At 36.5% G+C, this 20039-nt stretch overlaps 1 protein-coding gene across 4 annotated transcripts in view; it reads left to right on the top strand.

The window, feature by feature from the left end:
• slc2a9l2 (solute carrier family 2 member 9, like 2) overlaps positions 1-20039 on the top strand; it is a 328902-nt gene that overhangs the window by 152976 nt on the left and 155887 nt on the right. For all 4 annotated transcript variants that reach the window (XM_069190343.1, XM_015344752.2, XM_015344753.2 and 1 more), the window contains 2 exons: positions 10382-10514; positions 17403-17590. In XM_069190343.1, coding sequence (XP_069046444.1) covers positions 10382-10514; positions 17403-17590 — 321 coding nt within the window. The remainder of the gene's footprint in view (positions 1-10381; positions 10515-17402; positions 17591-20039) is intronic.

Raw genomic sequence — 20039 nt, 5'->3', positions numbered from 1 at the left:
TTTGCTGTGTAATCATAGCTGTTCAGGGACGCCAAATATGTAACGTTGCCATAGCCAAAATGTAAATGTAGTGGCTCTCTGAAGGCACCAGTTCTGTAGGGTTTGGGCATTTACTGAGACAATTAATAATTGTAGCAGTAAATCACAAAGTCCCTTTAGAATAGTCTCAGAATTCCCTCTGAATCTTACTGAATCTCCCAGGCTCTGTTGCCTGTTTTTACCTGGAGGAACTTCAGCTCGTTGATTGGCTGAAAGTTCCATGGGCATCAGAGTCCCACGTGGGTTACTTGGCCCTACCAGTCCCTGATTGGTTGATCAAGGTGAGATATGAGTCACTTACTCCTGACACTTAGGAATGCAGTCCAGATGTCCATCTGGCACTCCCTAGACAGATAGGCGCCAATGGATGACCATTGATCATGATAGCCAGGCTTAGCTAAGTGCATCCCCCTTTGGGAGCTATCAAAGGAAACCTTAAATCAGCCTGCATGAATAGTTTCTCTGTGGCTGCACCACAGAGATGAACAGAGAAATGGGGCCTCATTTGGGAATGCTCAGAACACTTAATTCTTTCTTATTAATAAGCCTCGCCGCTACAGCTGGAGAATTTTTATTTCATGAACCGTTCATCTGAGATATGCATCAAAGACCCTGAGCAAACAACAGCATTCAGACTCCCTGCAGCTGAGGTAGTTAATATTGTCTACAGATGTGAGAGCAAACTACCAAAACACCCAGTTGTTGTACATGATAGGACAAATAATGTTGTCATAGACTGTACACTTTCCATCTTCAACGATTTGAAAAGCAATTCAAGATCATGACAAAAGCAACGGTCTTCTCAGGAATTCCACCTTCACCTTGAAAAGATGAACAACCTCAAATGTTTATCATCCAAACATGTTCCTGAAGACATTGGGCACTGAAGAACATTTCAGCTTATCGACGCACTAGAAATGTTTCTATGGCAAAGCGTGTCTATACAGACCAGATGGAATACTGTACTTGTAATGATTTGGGCACTAGTTAGGAAATTCAAAATGCATTTAAACTAGAATGTAAGGAGGTAGAATCCAAATAAAAACTACAAGGAAGATACACAGGCTATGTTGGAAAATGAATTCAAAAGAAAAATGAAAGATCAAACTACCTGTGACAGAGCCACCATCTTGGCTCAAAATTGAAGCCCAGAGGAGAGAAGAGAGATAACAGAAGTTTTTAAACACTTGATTACAAAAGAAGTGGATCCTGTTAAAGAAAGGGGACTGCAAGAGGACAGCCAGGATGGGACTGTAGAAACAGGGTTAAACTGCCAGGGGGTGGCATTGAGACGATCCCAGGAATACATTCCTCAGGGAATTGGCTGCACCTGGGGACAACAATTGTCATAAAAGCACTTACTGTATAAAGGATACAGAGATTGTGTAGCCAGACTCTCAAAGTCACTCCAGACAGAAAGATAGTACGATCTCAGGGTGAAATCCTTCGGGACAAATTTGAAAAAGTTTACAAATATTCAGTTAGGGGTAAATTCAAGGTCAAGACTTACAGTGTAGTAATTAGTAGCAGCCTTTATTGTTTCATTGATTGTCATCGTGGTGGTAAAAAAGAAGATGGGTGAAAATGGGCTGGCCTAAACTAGATTGACTGGGTGACGGATTTCCATTGCTACTTGTTGTTGAAGTGGAGTTAAATGTGTGTATTAAAGGTGACAGGGCAGGGTAAGGAAGAGCTAGCATGGGGTGGTTTGCCTGTGTGTTTAATCTCCCATATTAAAGCTGGTTTCATATATAGTCCCTGCTATGCTACCATCAAAAAGAGATCAGCTACAGGTGCATTAATATACCTGTACTTAATTGCAAGCTCAGATCAAAAGGGTGTAAGAAAGGTTAAGGAAGAAAAAAACAATATTTCAATTACAATAACAACAGGCTTGCTTTGGTATTATAACAGCAAACAAGAGATGAAGTAAAATTTGTACAGGAATATAATAGGAAGATTCTAGACAATGAAAATGAAATGTTGACATGAAATATTTAACTCATGTGATTATCACTTCAAAGAATTCTCAAAGAGGATGAGGGTCTATATTAAATAGTATTATCATGAAAGATAAAGCGTGCAGGTACTAGAAACACTTAAGATGAACAAGTATCCTGGACTTCAAGGTATTATACTGTACCAACTGTACTTAAGGAAACACAAGATGCTATCCATAAGTCATTAATTAAACTCTTAAAAGAGACACTCAGGACAGTGGTACTATCCATTGACTGGGAAAATGCTAGTGTGTAGTTAAGAGGATTAAACATAATGTAGAAGAAGCTGCAATGGAAATTCATTCAGATATAATTTATGACTGGGCAAACGCCTGGCAGTTCTAAATTAATGCAGGCAAGTGCAAAGTATTCCTGTACATGCAGTTACCAGGAAACTATATAGGATAGAAAATGCTGAGTTTGAAGAAATTACTTGTGAGAAAGATTTAGGGGTTAATGCTGACACATCATTTACATCTAGACAATATGGGGAAGCAATCGAAAGACAAGTATTTTTAGGATATATAGTTAAAAGTGTAGAGTTTAAATCAATGGTCATTTGTTAAACTGTGCAGTTAACTAATAAATGTCACAGGTGTTGGAAGGGGCAAGCCGTGGAATGGCCAGGAGAGCAATAAAGACCCTATGCGTAGCAGTAAAAGGGGGCAACACGGAGGTTAGCCCAGGCTCAGGGGGTCAGACGATGTCAGAATAGAAAGTTCCTGCAAAAGGCTGCAAGATTTAGACACAGTTTGGATGCAATTTCTGGATGTATGGATGTATTTTCTCTGGGTTCCTTTCACCCTCTCCAATGTGCAGATTAAAATCCATTTTCCTCAAACCATCACTCCTCTTGGCCATCATGACAAGTTGGAGAACTCCCTGCACTCACAGTCACTGCTTCTTTTGTGGTCTGACTCTTGTTCAGTCACCATCCAGTCGAAGCCAGCTTTTGTACACATGAATTTCAGATTTCAGAACCAGCCATTGACATTAGAAATGCAAATTTTGATAAACTATTATAAGTGCCAACTTATTTAAAAAAGATACTTTCATGTGTATGATGAAAAGCATCTATTTTCATATCTAGTTTGATTAGAAAGGAAATAAGTAATCAACACACATTCGGTCACACCAATCGTGGTAGCATAACAATGTTCCAAAAAATATAAAGATCTTATATATAAACTTGCAATGGTAAATACTTTCTCCTTTAAGAGGCATAGGGACATTTCTTCAGGAAGATGTATCACATCAAACCATCAAACCAACACTCTGCTGGATTGATTGCACACCTTGCCGTCAATTTTAGATAAGAGGTAGGGGCCTCTTGACTTCCTAACTACTTAGTTGGCTGCATGTGCTTATCATCACACTGCTCTACTGAAGTGTACAAAGACAAGTTCTGCAATTTAACCGATTTATGAACTGTAATCCTCATATGTCACGGAACAGTTATATCTGCAGTATATGTCCTATACACAAGGACGAGTAATTGACTCTAAAAGGGATAAAAACGGTCAAAGTGATAACGCTCGTTATCTGTGCCCTTCAAATTTATCAATCCCTGCTCCTTGACTGCTTTGACAGATGCAGAAACTGAGGCTGAGGTGTGCACATTTTTATCTGTATCTTTTGACATGCAGTACTGCTCCAGTTTTACACTTTTGAAACTCACTTTGTCATTCAACTGTATGATTGTTCATTGGGACATCTTGAGTCTGTATTGTAGTATGTAGCCTGTAAAATGTTCACTTGGAATTTAAATATCATAGTGAACAGAGCTATGAACAATTGTGTGCTGTGTAGCTTTCCCATATCTTTCAAAAGCTTCTGTTTTTTGACATTGGCATTTATTTAATGCTCTATATTGTATATGTACTGCACAAACATCTACTGTGATCCTCCAGAGGAAGGATAGAAAACTCCTCTACCCAAAAGTCTAAGCTGCATGGGCAGCACATGGTCCTGAAATTTCCTACCATTTTATGGAAATTAAAAAGAAATGTTCTGTGGTTTTAGTAACATACGTACATGTTCACCTATACTGTTTAAGCTGCACATACAGTATTAAATGATTTAGTCCTTTGAATGTTATTGAATCCTGTACTCACTTTTATCATGTAGAAATAATTAACTGGGACGTTGTTTTATTACAGCACATATATATATATGGTACAATGGGTATTTCTTTAAAAGAAAGTGGGTTGATATAAATCATGGGTATGAATTTATAAAATTTCTAATGAGCTCTTTGCCCTTTTCTCACTGCTAGTTGGCAGCATTCCCCAAAAGACTTTCTAATCTGCTCATTGCTAGTACTGAAAGTTAGCAGCTTCATACAAAGGTCTCTGTCTAATTAATATGCATGTACTGCATATTCTGCTCATGATATATATATATACTGTATATACACCCATTCATATGTGTGCTAACCAATGTTGTTCTTTTTTAAAAAAATACAGGAAACACTCTTGTATCTGATAATAATGCATCCAGAAAATTCAAGCAACCAGAAAAACTCAAAGGATTTATTATGTCATAATGTCATAACATTAAATTAAAAAAATAAAAATAATACTTTATTGTCACCTGTTGACAACCCTGACAAGGTGGATCCTGATGTGCTTAAGTACAATTGCGCAAAATGTAGTGTTACAAATTGTTAAGTGTCAAGGGTTGTTTTTTTTAAATTTGATGTTCAGTGTTATAAAATTTATATTTATATAAGTTAAGTTATATTTAATTGTGCATGATTACTTTTTTATGTAACTGAAGCTTCATCAGGGGATGGTGAGAACCGTTTTTTTTTACAATTTACATTACCTTATTACAGTATATTACATGACCTCATTTCAACTTTTGATAATTGTGGTGTTTTCATAATAATAATTTTGCTTTAGGCTAGGTGTTATTGCATGTCAGTTTGCTGTAATCTCATCTGTTACGTCCCAGTGTGTGTTCTGTGTGTGTTTTTTTCTATGTTCCACACTGCTGACCCTTGATTGTTCTCCCTTCCCCATTGGCCCACCATCACTCCACTGTTTCAGTATGATGTCATCAGTAATTAGTCTCAGCCAATCAGAACAAATCTTATTCAGTATATAACATGGAGGCTTTCAGAAAGAAGAGGCCTTTTGTTTGACTTCAGTCCTGTTTGGTTTTGGTTATTGCTTCGCTTTGCTTCGCTCCTGGTTATTGCTTCGGCTTCGTTTGTTGGTTTGTTTTGCTTTGTGTGTGTGTATTTTCATATAGCTTCGGCTTTGTTGTTTTGTTGGATTTACGTTAGTTTCTTTGTACTTTCGTTTGTTTGTGTGTTCATCCTTGTTTTGTCATTACCTTGCCCCAGTGTTACATGTTCAACTTTTGTGTTCTTTTTGTACCCTGCTCCTATTTATTACTCTTGTTTTCCCTTATTTGTCTTCCTGGTTCACTTGTGTTTTTGTGTGAACTTTAGTATATAAGGTTAGTTTAGGTTGTTGGGTACACTTACACACTTAGTTGATTTTGTATTAGTACACTAGTTTAGTACAGGTGAGTGCCGTTTGTCTTGTATGGTTTTGGGTAGTCGGGTTAGCTAGGGTGTTGAAGACGCCGAAGACCGTGTGTTTCGGGGTTTCTTTTGTAGTCAGATTAGCTTTCCCTCGCTGTCCTAGCCAGCTCCATTTTGTTTGTTATTTTCTTTCCTTTGGCACCACTCTAGTTCCTTACCCTTGTTATCATACTTCCTAGTCCCTCACCAAAACCCCTCTGTTTCCAAAAGAATTATCCTAAATGTTACACCCCTTTTCCCCTAGACATTTGGGGTCGTAACATCATCTATCTGAAAAAGCCTTATATCCCGATTCCTGTTCACTCTGTTTCTTCCATACTGTATACAGTATGGGGGAGTTTACTGTCTACAAGTACTTACACATAGAAAATATATTTTCTCTTGTTAGACCATGTACTGAATTTCAAGGGAAAATTGTTTTTTTTTTTTCAAAAACTCAGTTGAAACGAGACTCATCTTATACATAATTTATTTTCCAAATTAATTTTTCATGGACTATTTAACAATTGGCTAAAATAAAACCTCAGCTCTTTATAACTGTGAGAAGCAATAATGTATCCAATGTAATTGTTTTGAATACAGAATCTTTTAGTTTATTATACAAAAAAATACTAAAAAGAAGAGATCAATTATTTAAAAAGTCAATATGGAATATTATACCTTAAACCTCCTTGAGACAGATCAGTTATTTATTTTCACTCCTATAGTATTCATTTAAAGGTCTCAGCAAATATTACCAAATAGGCTTTTCTTTTATGGGATTTTTATTTCATTGTTGAAATTGCATTTTGTGGCAGAAATGTAGTTTTACTGGTTTATTAATTGGTAAAATGATAGACATATGGAGTTCCCATACAATCCCCAACAAAGCATGTTGTTGAAATTGCCTATGGTTGTCACTGATCATAAGTATGCAGAGCATGTTCCCCTGTTTTGTTTTCCCATGGCACTGGGAAAGAAGCCAATTTGATCTTTTTAAGATGTTTCTGTGGCCTCAATCTTTAAAAGTAATTCCTAAGATCTCGATTATTTGTACCAAGGAGGTGAAAGATATTACCTTCAAGGGGTAACACACATACTTTATTCACACATCCCAAAATGCCACTTTAGTTTGGTGTCCTTGAAGGAAACAAATGCACTTTAATTATCTTTATTCTTGCAGTTCCTGAACTTATCTAGAAGTATTAGTTTCTTTATTATAATATAAAAAGGTTGCAAATGAGAGGAGACCCATCTTGCTTGCTTGTTTGTTCAGCAGCTAAGTGAATCTAAAATTTTGTTCAGCAGAGTATTAAAACAGCCCTGAGTTTTTGTCTCAATTACCTGGCTGAGAAGTTTGTTTTCATGACATTTAAAATAAATAAATAAGTTTCAAAATATTTTTTTTTCCATTTCCAATTTTGATCCACTGTTCTTGTTTCACTTCTGAGTGTAAAACCAGATCCTTGGTTTGACCCCATCTATATTTCTTAAGATTTTATACAGTATACTTGACTTAATCTCCTATCAGTCATACACAGTAGAGACTTTAGTGTTCTAAAGCTGTCCATGTACGTCAATACTCTTGTAACGAACAGTTCTTTCCGGACCCTATGCGGACGACACAGTCCGACGGAGTGGGGAAACATTGGGGAAATGTCATGCAGGAAAACAGGGCAGAAGACAGGGGGGCGTGTCCAAGGTGCGCTGGTGCACGGGGGAGGTGTGGCCGAGGCGAACAATCCGAGAGTAGTCCTTAGGGAAAATCCAAACGCAAGGGTAAGTCCAAAACCAGGAGATCCATCAGAAGAAGGGATTAAAAACCACGAAGGCCGGGTCGGAACCAGCGGACGGGGAACAGGAACGGGAACAGAGGTTAAAACCTTAATGGGACCAGGCGCTTCCAGGTCCCAGACTTGCACGATATGGAAATCAGATGCAGAGCCCGGATGAGCGTCAGCGCCTGGCTTTTAAGGTGGACTGCGAATGGGAAACAGGTGCACAGAATAAAGTCTTTAGTGAAAGGGCTGGAGCACCCTTAAGGAGAGGGGACTATAATCGTGACAACTCTGAGTTGAGAAATCATTCTTATTATTAAACTCTTATTAAACTCTTTCTAAGGTTATCCTTTCTATTGTTTTATAACAGACTAGATGACCAAATGACCACCTCTAATTTGTAACCTTTCTTATGTTCTGTATAGTACATTGCATAGCATAAAACACTACTACCAATACTTATCAGTATTAAATATTATTTACCAAATACTGCTCAGTGATGTTGCCAAGTCATGTTCTAATTCTTACCCCTGTTTCTGTGTTTTATATTCAAACTAAACTAGAATACTAATTATATAACACTCTAAATATTTGAGAAAGATCAGGAATAGCAAAGGGTTAATAAACAATTACCTGTGGCACACCACCACTTACATCTGCCCAATAGGAGGTTGTGTGCCTTGAAATAATGCATTGCTTTTTGTTCATTTACCACAGGATTCATAATGCTTTTAATAAAAACGATCAGCTTTTTTAAGAGTAATCTTATGAAATTGTTTCTGGAAATAAAAATGGCTAATGTCATATGCATTAGTATAACCTAACATTCTTGTTGCTTATTTTAAAAAATAATGCCCTTTAAAATATTTTCCCTTTCTAAATACCCTTGGCTGTCTCATAATGTACTTTTTTGAAGTATTCCTCTAATTTAGCTACAATTAAAATTAAATTTATTTACTTACTTGTCATGCATTTAAGACAAATAGGTCTATCATTTCCTGGATCAGTTTTTTCCTCCTTTTTATGAATACGTTTCACATTTATAAGTTTGAAAACTTTAGGTGCTACTCCTATTGTAAATGAAATCTGAAATATACTAGCTAGGGGTCTAAGAATAACATCACTCACTTCCTTTCACATGACTGGGACACTACCACTGAGAACTGATGATTTATTGATTTTTAACAATGCTAGTCCCTGTAGAACCTGAAAGTCATTTATGCTAAAATTACCCCAAACTTCTGGAACTCTTTCTATAACATGGGGTATGTTGTCAATGTCTTCTGTTATAAAACCCTGAGTTTTCATTAACTCAGAGTTACGACTCAAAGTCATAATGTATTGGTTATGTCTTTATCATCTTCTATTATTAATCGCTTAGTATAAATTACTCTTTTTCTGTTGTAGGACTGGACAAAACACTTAGCTTTATTTTATTAGCCTTTTAAGGAATATTTGTTATGCTTAGTATATCCAAGTGTTACCATATGTAAACTATCACACAAAGCAAATTAAACTCCAAAAACAATATAATCAGCATGCAAGTAAATATAAAACTGTACACCTTAAAATGGGCTACACTGAAAACAGGTTTTACAGATTTATTTTAATGCTGTAGTTTTATGAGATACACAATATTTTATTTTATGATTATTTTGTAGTTGTCTAGTGGTTTGAAAAACATTTTCTCTGGTTCAGTAAAATTTGTGTGATGCACTTAGTATGGATGTGTTGTATTATAACCTTGGTTATCTTTTCAAAGTTTTTAAAAACAGGTTTGAGCTTGAGCACTTGCAAATGATTATTATTATAAGTGTCCTGCCGGTAACAGCTCAGCTGCCAAAATGTAAGACTTCTCATCTGTGGGGTTTCCCATTAAGCCTGAGTTTCTAAAAATGGTGATGGCATTCTAGATAAAATGCTCCTTGAGTAGAACTGAAATAAAAAAATAAATGATATACAGTATGTTAAATACCTTCATTATTATTGATACATCAATATACAGTATTTACAGACAAATAAGAGACTGATAAGAGAAAGTATTTCAGTTAGTTTCCTGAATATATGCTAAATACAAATATTTTTCATTGTGACACTTAATAAATATAACAAAATATGTGTATAGAAATAAGAATGCTTTAAAACGTACTAATGAACAGCTCCAATTACAAAGTTTGAAATAGAATATTCATGTTTACCTGCTTACTTTAGTTGTGTATTGCTATAAGTGTACAGTAGTCCATGCTCTATGTTTTCACAATATTAGAATCTTCTGAATATACTCTCAAGCAGGTGTAACGAATATGACCCTGCGTATAACAGGGATCTCAGCCGCCCGGGCTGAGGGAGTTCTCTTTTAGCTCAGCTGGCAAGTTCCCTGTTGCGTGACACCAGAGACCCGGGTTCACGCCCAGGCAGTGAGGGACTAACTTGCAGGGCAGGAGCGGCAAGGACGGAAACCCTAAGAATTGTTACTCAGGGTTGTAATGCAAGTTTGCGCTGACCACTGATAGTAACAGAAACTGTGGTTAATGTAACTTATTTGTTAAAACATAAAGATATAGAACTGGAGAAGTGTAGCAATTCTTAACAAAGTTGTTTCTGAGAGAACAAATATTTCATCATCAGCCACAAAGATTAGGGTCCTGCGGTGTAACTGTGTCTGAGACCCCTGAGTTTGAGGGACAGAAACAACAATACCATACACTTTTGAGGTATCATGTGGCCAAACTCAGAACAGTAACACCATGAGTTATGGCTAATTGTACAGTATGTACAGTGTCTTTATTAGGGGGCTGCCTGATTTTATTTAATGATTAATTCTGGGACCCAAATTGGTTAACTATAGACAACTTAAAGTACAAGATCTGTTTGTTATGGTTTGGTTTATTTTTATTCAAAGTTGAGTTTACACTTTTGTTTAGATTTTCAATAGACAATCACAGGCAAAAAAATCAAAGGACAGCAACTGTGTGTGACTTGAACAAAAATGTTTCCGCATTGTTGTTCCTTATATTTATTTTGTTTTGCAGGAGTCCCACTGGAATTTCCTTTTTGGATTCATTATGCTTCCTGCTTTGGTTCAGCTCTTTGTACTGCCTTTTCTTCCCGAGAGCCCTCGGTACCTGCTTATGGAGAAGCAAGATTCTATTGGAGCAAAGAAAGGTACTTTGTTTGAGCAACCTTGTTCTAAAAGTGGAGATGGAAATGAGTTTACTATAAGTAACTAAGACACAGCTCTTGGCTGGTGATTAAGTTGCAACTAATATGCTTTAGTAGCTTAAAATACATGATCTAGACAAAATCAAAATTAAGTTATCATTTATAAGTTAAGTTAACAATAAAGTTGTTCATTCTTCTTGTGGCAGTTTCAGGAAAAAATAAAAAAAATCAAGGTGTTGTTTTATGGTATGGGCTGGCAGGGTGGCATAGTGGTTAGTATTGCTTATTTTCAGTGCCTGGGTCCTGGGTACAATACCTGGGATGCTATCTGTGTGGAGTTTGTATCTTTTGCCCAGACTGGCAGAAAAATACATGATAGAAGTAAGACCAACAAAAAGTTATCAAATCCACTCATACCCCGGAACATTTGGTATACGAGTTTCCGCTAAACCAAACAAAGAATTTGTACCTTGTAATTCATTACAAAAACGAAATTTCGCTAATCCGTTTGAAAGTGACCAATTTGGCCGAGAACCTTCAGCAAGCATTTGAATTCGGCGCCAGTGAACAGCTGCTTGTTTCTGCGCTGGTGACAGGCATTGTGGTTAAGCTTGTCCTCTCATTTTCAAAGAGGTTTTTTGTGTTTGTTTTGTAGTTGTGTCACAACTGTTACTCCTCCTCTTAAGGGTGCTCCAGCCCTTCCTCGTTTTCTCCCATTCCCCACACCTGTTTCTTATTCCAGACCCTCTTTAGTTCCACCTTTAAAGCCAGACGCAGACGACTGCTCGGGGCTTCTCATTGATTTCCGCATCGTGAGAGCCCGGGGTCCTGCTGCGTCTGGCTCCGTTATGGTTTTAGTTTCTTGTTCCTGATTTCCTGCCCCGCCGGTCCCGACCCGGTTCTGTTTTTAACTTCGGATGGATTCCCTGGTCTTGGACTAAACCTCCCGTCTTGGATTCCCCCTCTGGATTTACCCTTGGATTGTTCACCCTGGATTCACTCCCCCCGGACACTAGCACTGCATGGACACGCCCCTCTGTCTTCTGACCGACTCCAGCATGATATTTTTCCCTATTGTTTCTTCACCTTTCGGATCGTGTCGTCCGCATAGGGCCCGGAAAGAACTGTTTCCTGACAAGTTGCAGTTCTAAAGAAAAGAAAAAGATTCTTTAGCCTTAATAGTCAACAACAGTATGTACATCCTTCTAACCAATCGCTTGGATAATGATCTATTACAAATTAAATATAAGAATGAAAAATGTAAATATGATATCATTAATTATTTTACAGCTATAGTTGGCTTATTTGAGTAGAACTGCGTTGTTCACTAAGCTTGATATAATGCTATAAATCACGAAATCCGTGATCCGAAGTTGTTGTTGAGGCAATATTCAAATCTGGGAACGATAGTGAACAAAGGTAGTTTACAGAAGACCTGGAAACAAAGATCTTCTTGGGAAAGCAATACTGAACACTAGAAACCTAGTGAAGAGTGTTTAAGTAGCCTGATTCTGGGGAGGTGTGGTAAAGAGTGGAAGCTGGAGATTGGTTAATTAATTGTGCCTTATTAAATTGACCCCGATGGGGTTAGGGTTAGGGTGAACCCTAACCCTAACCCTTGATCTCGTGACACCGTTCAAAACTAAAATGATTTACTTCTTCAACCCTTTCTTTTTTCAGAGTCTTGGAATTTATCTGGTCACTTCTCTCTGAACTCTTTCCAGAGCAGCAATATATACAGAATATATTTTTTGTAATGTGGTGACCATATACAGTATATATAATATTCTAAATAGGAACTGACATATTCATTGTAAAAACACCCCATCCTTTTATTTCTTAATCATTAACTGTACAGTATATTGTTACATTCTGTCTCCCTTATTATTACTTCCACATTTAAGTATATAAATGCTAAATATCCTAATTTAGTATAATCTGCAAACATCTTAACTATATGAGAATGTATATGATTGATATCAATTAGGAAGATTAGTAGTCCTAACAGAGCTATGGTAGCTCAGATAGCAAAGGTGTCTAACTTCTGACTGGAATGTTCTGGGTTCAATCCCAGGGAGGGGCAAGTGATGTAACTTGCTCTAATTCCTTCCAGATGGCATCCAAGTCTTCAGACTACTTTATGGTCTGAAAAGTGACCCACCTGCCTAGTAGTCCTCATAGAGTTGTGTGTGGTATATGAGTAATCATACTGTTTCTTTCTATTAACCAGTTTTAAATGTTAATTTGCATTTGCATTTTTAGAATGATAGCAGAACATGCCAGTAGTGTAAACATAATCTGAACTGTTTAAATAGTCAGTCTAAGAATAAAAATATTATAGATATAAGAATGAAAGAATCAAGTATTATGAATAAGGACACTCAATGTATTACAATTAATGTAATTTTATATTTTTTAATGAATGTAAACTCTGTTCTTAAATGTAATACATATTTTATTTTACATGGTTTTATTCTTCTTCATATATTCATACAGAGGTTCTAGTAGGGAGCATGTGTAGGATGCAAAGGAACAGGTAAATGTTCGTTCCATGCTGTATGAATATAGGAAAAACCTATTTCTATATTCATACAGGATGCATATAAATATGTTTCTATTGTGTTTATACACACAGCACATCTGTTTTATATATGAGCTCTCACATTCCAAAGTTTTTGCATTCACAAAAATACAAAGAAAATTATTTTGAGGACTTTTGCATTAACTGTAAGTCTAAGAAGAAATAAACAATAGACCTATGAATAATGACATACTGAAAGCAGAGTGGACAAATTATCAAACACAGCAGAGGATGAAAAAATAGTTACATCAATCCATTTTCTAATCACTTTATCCAAAACAGTGTTCTGTAGGAGCCAAAGCCTATCCTGTCAAATAACTAATGCAAGATGTGATACCCCTGGACAGGGCACCAGTCTGTTGCGGGCCACACACAGATGCAGACATGCACACACTCACACCAGGGCCAAAATTTCTAGGAGCCAATTAACCTGCTATGTTAACTTTTTAGGACTGCTGAACACCTGTCCATGCAAACACAGAGCCCCAGCGAAGCTAATGCTAACCTCTGAAACCATCATGCTGCCCCAAACAGTTTCATGTTAAATCTAATAGTATAAATTCACAATTATTTGAGACAAGAGACAAGTATAAATGCTTTGTATGAATATATGTAGACAAACAACACTGTTAACCGTAAAAAGAAAAGTTAAGCAAATTTTTTAAAGAACAGTCTGTAGAACTCCATCACACAATATAGCGATAAAAGACTGCACACATTGACACCTGTCACCACTTTAGACATTCTGCCAGTTATTGGTATGTACTGAGCCCCAAATTCAGGAGCTGCTGATACAAGGTTGACATTGAAGCAGCAGTGAAGCTAGTACCACCAAAATCATCTGAGAGCCTCATTAATAGTACCTTTTATAGGAATTTGTCTGATTCCTATAGATTTGTAAAGGAACCCCTGTCAATCCCTTTAGACTTGGAAAACCCTCATGGCACTTTTTCTACTACCTGTCTTCCACATCATTTGAAACAAGTTTCTTTATCTGTTTTACACATGCTGCTTCACTGGGCTGCCTCATAAACGTTGGAAGATAATATCATAACACTAAAGCAAATTCATATAGAAGAATATCACATTCATTACAATCACACACAAAAAATTAAACAGACCTTTGTGTCATTCTTTCTAATGTTCCCTAATATTGAAGATATACTGTATACTGCTTTATTCATAAATGTGATATGCAGGCAATAATATTCCTTATGGTGTTGTATGAGGGGTATTTATTGTTCTCTTTTTTGTTTCTGAAATATATAAACAATAACTCTTTGTCTAACAGTATGAATAATTATTTTAAAAAATGTTTTTTTCAAGATGAATAACTTATGAATGAATGTTTTTAACACAGATAATTTACAAATACTATGAAAATGTTTTTACTAGATAGATACTTTTTCCAAAATGTTCAATAGATGCATGCATATCAGTAATACAGTACAGTATATTACTTTATATAAAAGCATGATGTTACAGCAGTGCAATTCTACAAGATATGGGGGTTTAATAATAATAATTGCTTACACTTATATAGCGCTTTTCTGGACACTCCACTCAAAGCGCTTTACAGGTAATGGGGACTCCCCTCCACCACCACCAATGTGCAGCATCCAACTGGATGATGCAACGGCAACCATAGTGCACCAGAACACTCACCACACATCAGCTATCAGTGGGGAGGAGAGCAGAGTAATGTAGCCAATTCATAGATGGGGATTATAAGGAGGCCATGATTGGTAAGGGCCAATAAGAAATTTGGCCAGGACACCGGGGTTACACCCCTACTCTTTTTGAGAAGTGCCCTAGGATTTTTTATGACCACAGAGAGTCAGGACCTCAGTTTTACGTCTCATCCGAAGGACGGCACCTGTTTACAGTACAGTGTCCCCGTTAGCATGTGCTGCTTGCATTTTATACCCAATGTTTGTTGCTATAATTATTTTAATATTGTATTATATTTTCATATCACAAACAAGTATACTACAGTACATCCAGGGCTTGCAACTGGCAGACTCATAACTATATAAAGATCTCAAAAATGTATTTTGTGATCTCAAAGATGTATTTTGATAAGTGATCTTATCTTATCTTATCTTATCTTATCTTATATAGATCTCAAAGATGTATTTTGTTCTGAACCCTATCCATATTTGCCATTAATCTGTCCTTCATAGCCATCAAGTGAAGAAATTAATCATTTAAACTCAAGTGTTAAATATTACCAATGGATAGAAGTGTAATTATTTAAATAATGTTTTTGATGGTAACTAAATTGGTGGAGTTAAAACCAGAGCACATATTGAAAAATATGTGCAGACATAATTAATAGAAAAAAGAATAAAACTGGCTAAAAACATTTTTTAATTTAATCGAATGTCTGATTTATTTGTTTAGATATATATGCTATATATTTTATAGATATAAAATCATTTGAGAGCCTCGTTAATTTAATTAATTAAACATTTGGCCAATACATACTGAGATGATATACTGTATATATAAAATCATATATATACATTATACTGTATATACTGTATGACTCATTATTCCGTTTCCCCTTCATTCCCAGAGCATTGGGCTACATTTATAGAAGAGTTAGTGAAAACAAATTTCTAAGAAAAGTAATACTACAGTATATACAGTGGGCAACTTATTTGCAATGTATTTTTTAAGATAGTTTTCTCTTAAGCTGAAGATAAAAAGTTAGCACACTAACTAAGCGCATTTCTTCAACCTGATTTGTTGCTGTTGAGGATTTGTTTTACTGTAGGTTTAGCATGTACAGTAAAAGTTAAATCTTCTTACAGCATTTTGATGTAATGATTTTCACATCACATCATACTTAAATGTGCACAAACACCTACAGACACACACATGTTGCTGGTCTTGAACATACAATTTCTCTCTCTGTTTCGCAATTAAAGAAGAATATTGGTCTAATTTGCATATAATTACTGCTAGTCTCTTTCTAATTAAATTAAAAAGTCGGACATCGAATTCTGAATTGTCTACGGCTAGGTTGAAAAACATTTTATTAAGTATTCAGACAGGAGTAATGTGCATTGGAGTGCTTGGAGGCAGCAATGCTAAAACTGCACCATCGTGTCTCCCTGCTTTAAGTTATTCATTTGCAAAATCAGCAGACAATACACATCTTACCTATTATAAACTTTTAGACTTTGGAAATAAATTAATTTCCTGTGAAGTGTATAGCTCCCAATTTAATTCCTTCCACAGGCATTTCATTTACCTCACTTGTTTTCCTATCAGTAAAAAATTGTAAAGGGGCATACAGTACCACATTATTATTCTCCTTTGCTCACTAGAAAGAACTCCCCTAACTGTGGAATATCCATCACTCTTGTGATTAAATATTATTGCAATTAAGATTTAATCAGTTGAACAGTGAGCTGTTTGACTTTCGCTTCTAGCAGCTTTCAAAATCTCCAGATGATAATTCTCTGTGGATACAACTTGATCTACTCTAGCTCTGATTAGATCTAATTTCAAACAAATACTCTTCTTTTGCAAATAACAACACGATGTAAGCATTTTTGGCTAAATAATTATTCTAATTCACATCAAATCAGAATGGAAAAATTCTAAAAGTGCATGATCAAAGATCCAGAATGCTTAAAGATATCGAAATAGTTAACTCAATAGGTTAGTTGACAACCAGGTTGTCAAAGATAATACATTAGCAATTTGAAGAAACAGCTGGATGAGATCATATTAGCAAATAAAAGAACTAGATGGTCCAAATAGCTTCCTCTCATTTTCAAACTTTATGTTCATACTGTATGTTCTTACAATAGAAACACTTTCCCAACTTTGATAATGTCACGGACGTCCAAAGGGACTAACCGTGGGGAGCAGGAGAGCGGAAAAAGACCCATATGCGTAGCGGCGAGACGGGAAAAAGGCCCGGGCTCATTAGTGCAAAGAGTTCAGGAATGCCGTATAGAAACCTATGCCCTCAGGGAGCGGACGTGGGGCGCCCTGGTGCTAGGCGGGTCTCAGGACATCCGAACATCAATGCTGAGCGAGGACAGAGTGCAAGACCCGGAAATATATAGCCCAAGGGAAAGAGAGGGACAGGAAGGACAGCAGACCGGAAACTAGGGACAGGACAGAAGGAGCGCCCTCTGGCTGCAGAGGGCGTGACAGATAAAGTAAAGGAAAGCTGTATGCACCCCTTCCAAAAACACCACCTATTCCTTTTTGAAAAACAATGTTGTGTCATAGATACAATTCTAAGCCAACTTGATTAGCACAATAAGTGATATTAAAATTCTTTCCAGCATTTCAGGCTTTTCTTGGGAAAGATGATGTTTCAGAGGAAATGGATGAAGTCCATGCTGAGCTAAGAGCCCAGAACACTCTTCAGCTAATCTCCATAATGGGACTGTTCCGTGATCGTTCTGTTCGATGGCAGATCATCACAGTTATTGTTACTATGGCTTGCTACCAACTATGTGGATTAAATGCTGTAAGTATGGATTGCCATTTATTTCATGTTGTGTGTAAGCAAACACAATAACAGATTAAATGTTCACTTTAAAATGAGCACTTATAAAGACATATGTGGCAAAGGAACAAGTAATAGGTTTATTCCATGCTGAAAAGAGAAGAAAGAAAACACAACGTTTCAGCTGTGGAGCCTTCTTCGGCACACCTGTTGTTCCTTTGCTGTCTACGCATGCTGATGCAGCTACCCGCCTGAACTAAGAAATATGAGGGTTTATTAATAAATATATCAAATTACATATGTATTTTATTATGACTTGAATGAGTGTGGTGTTAGATACAGTATGTCCTGTATTTGCAGGTGATATAGCGAGCTCTGTTGCAAGGGAAAGTGCCTGGTGTGGATGGTTGCTGAGGGCGGTCAAGGGCCCTTGTTCTATTGTTCACAGCTCCCTTGAACGCCCTCAGCAACCATCCACACCAGGCACTTTCCCTTTCACTGTATCACCTGCAAATACAAATCTAACACCGCACTCATTCAAGGCCCCTCAGGACAATTCTGAATCACCCGGCTGTACCTCCAGCAACCTTATTTACTGTATCTCTTGCAGTAAATGCCCTGCCATATACATTGGGGAAACAGGAAGGAGACTCAGAGACCTTTTCAGAGAACACATTAGGGCTGTGAAGATTAAAGTTTTCTCCAAGCCTAGTGTTTCTCATTTCACCTCTGATGGCCATGATCACATTAATCTCTCTGTCTGTGTTCTCAAAGATGGTTTTCCTAACACCCACATCAGAAAGACTACAGAATCTAAAATTATCCTGTAACTAGGATCACACTTTTCCCCTTTTCCTCATTTTCTTCTAAAGTCTCTCTATTCATTGTTGGTTTCATTTCATACCTCTCTTCACCTATCCTGACTTCACACTACCTGATTGGCCACTCTGTCTGTCCCCTTCTGCCTCTGCCCCTCCTCTCTCCCAGCTTTTTTCTACTATGCTACATTACCTTCGCTTACTGCCCTGTTTTTCTGACACCTGAAGAAGGCTCCACGGTTGAAACGTTGTGTTTTCTTTCTTCTCTTTTCAGCATGGATTAAACCTATTACTTAAGTAACTATCAAAATAATCTTATTAAAATAATAATTTACACTTTAGAAGAGCTATAAATCCAAAAAATAACTAAACTAAATCCAGCACCTGTAAGGAAAGAACTTTCTTTCAGAATGTTTTACAGAGCAAGATAAATGCAGCATTCTTGGGATGATAGATTTGTCATGTTTTTCTCTATTTGTCTCTATTTGTCAGAACCTTATTCCTCATGAACCAGAATTAAACAACTACAGTACAAAACAAGCTCTGATTTTCAGGAGTTTATTAAATAGCACCACAATGAGTTCTAAGCATGATGTACATTCAACTTTTCTCCTGATGCAGTTAAAAGTAGATCTTTCTTATTCTACCATGATACCTTAGTAAATGAATACCTTTTACAAAGCTTGAGTCAGAAAGGATATTAACATCATCCATACTAAAGTTGAATTCAACATCTCTCAGGAGTAATATATCATAAACCTTTCAGCATATATCCAAGGTCAAGTGGGATATAGACTTAATGTTTAAAGGCATTGAAAGAACTTATTTTTCAATGTATAAAATGCATTCAAATACAGGTTAAAAACAAAATCTTAGATATCTACTTCAAAACCTGAAAAGATTTTAATGCATCCATTGTGTGTTAGTGTTTATCTATCCCACCTGTGATTTACAGGTTAGAACCTGTTCTGCAAGTTGCTGAAATTATTAATTTCTATGTACATCCATTCAGGTTAAAGTGACTTATGCATGTGTAACAGCTGTGGTTGTGCTATTAGCTGCATTGCCTCCCATAATACATAATCTTCGTATGTACAACTGGGCAACAGATGGGCAGAAGAAAACTACTCTGATATGAATCTAAACCTAAGGGATTGACATCATTATTCTATCAATGAACATCTTTAAAAATGTGCCAAGACCTCAAGCACAGGGGCACAAAATAAACATCTTAGATATCTGACAAAAAGTGATCTGTTCTGCTCATTACAAACCTGTTTTTTGTTATTCTTGTATAGTATTTACCTTAAATAATACGAAATGAGATTTTTAATGTAGTTCGAGGACATTAAAGGACATTGTGGATATTCAAAGTTATTTTTTCAGGGCATACATTCAATTTAAATGTAAAATCTAATGCAACCCACTTGCTATAGAGTATATACAATTTTATCTTTATTATTACCTTTTTCACCATCCCAGTGAAACAGTGTATAGAAAATAAGTTGTTTGAGTCTGGATTGTTATCTCTTTAGTGGAGATAGTATAATAGCGTGAAGGACCAGTCATGCCAATTTTAAGAGGGCTTCATAATCCTTATAGTCTTTGCTGATCATAATCTCTCTGCAGTGTTATTTTGACTACTTTTGGTG

This window comes from Lepisosteus oculatus, chromosome 1, assembly GCF_040954835.1.
Source record: "Lepisosteus oculatus isolate fLepOcu1 chromosome 1, fLepOcu1.hap2, whole genome shotgun sequence".
In the NCBI taxonomy this organism is placed as follows: domain Eukaryota; kingdom Metazoa; phylum Chordata; class Actinopteri; order Semionotiformes; family Lepisosteidae; genus Lepisosteus; species Lepisosteus oculatus.
Note: the sequence above shows the minus strand (reverse complement) of the source record. Positions and strands in the feature narration are given on the sequence as shown.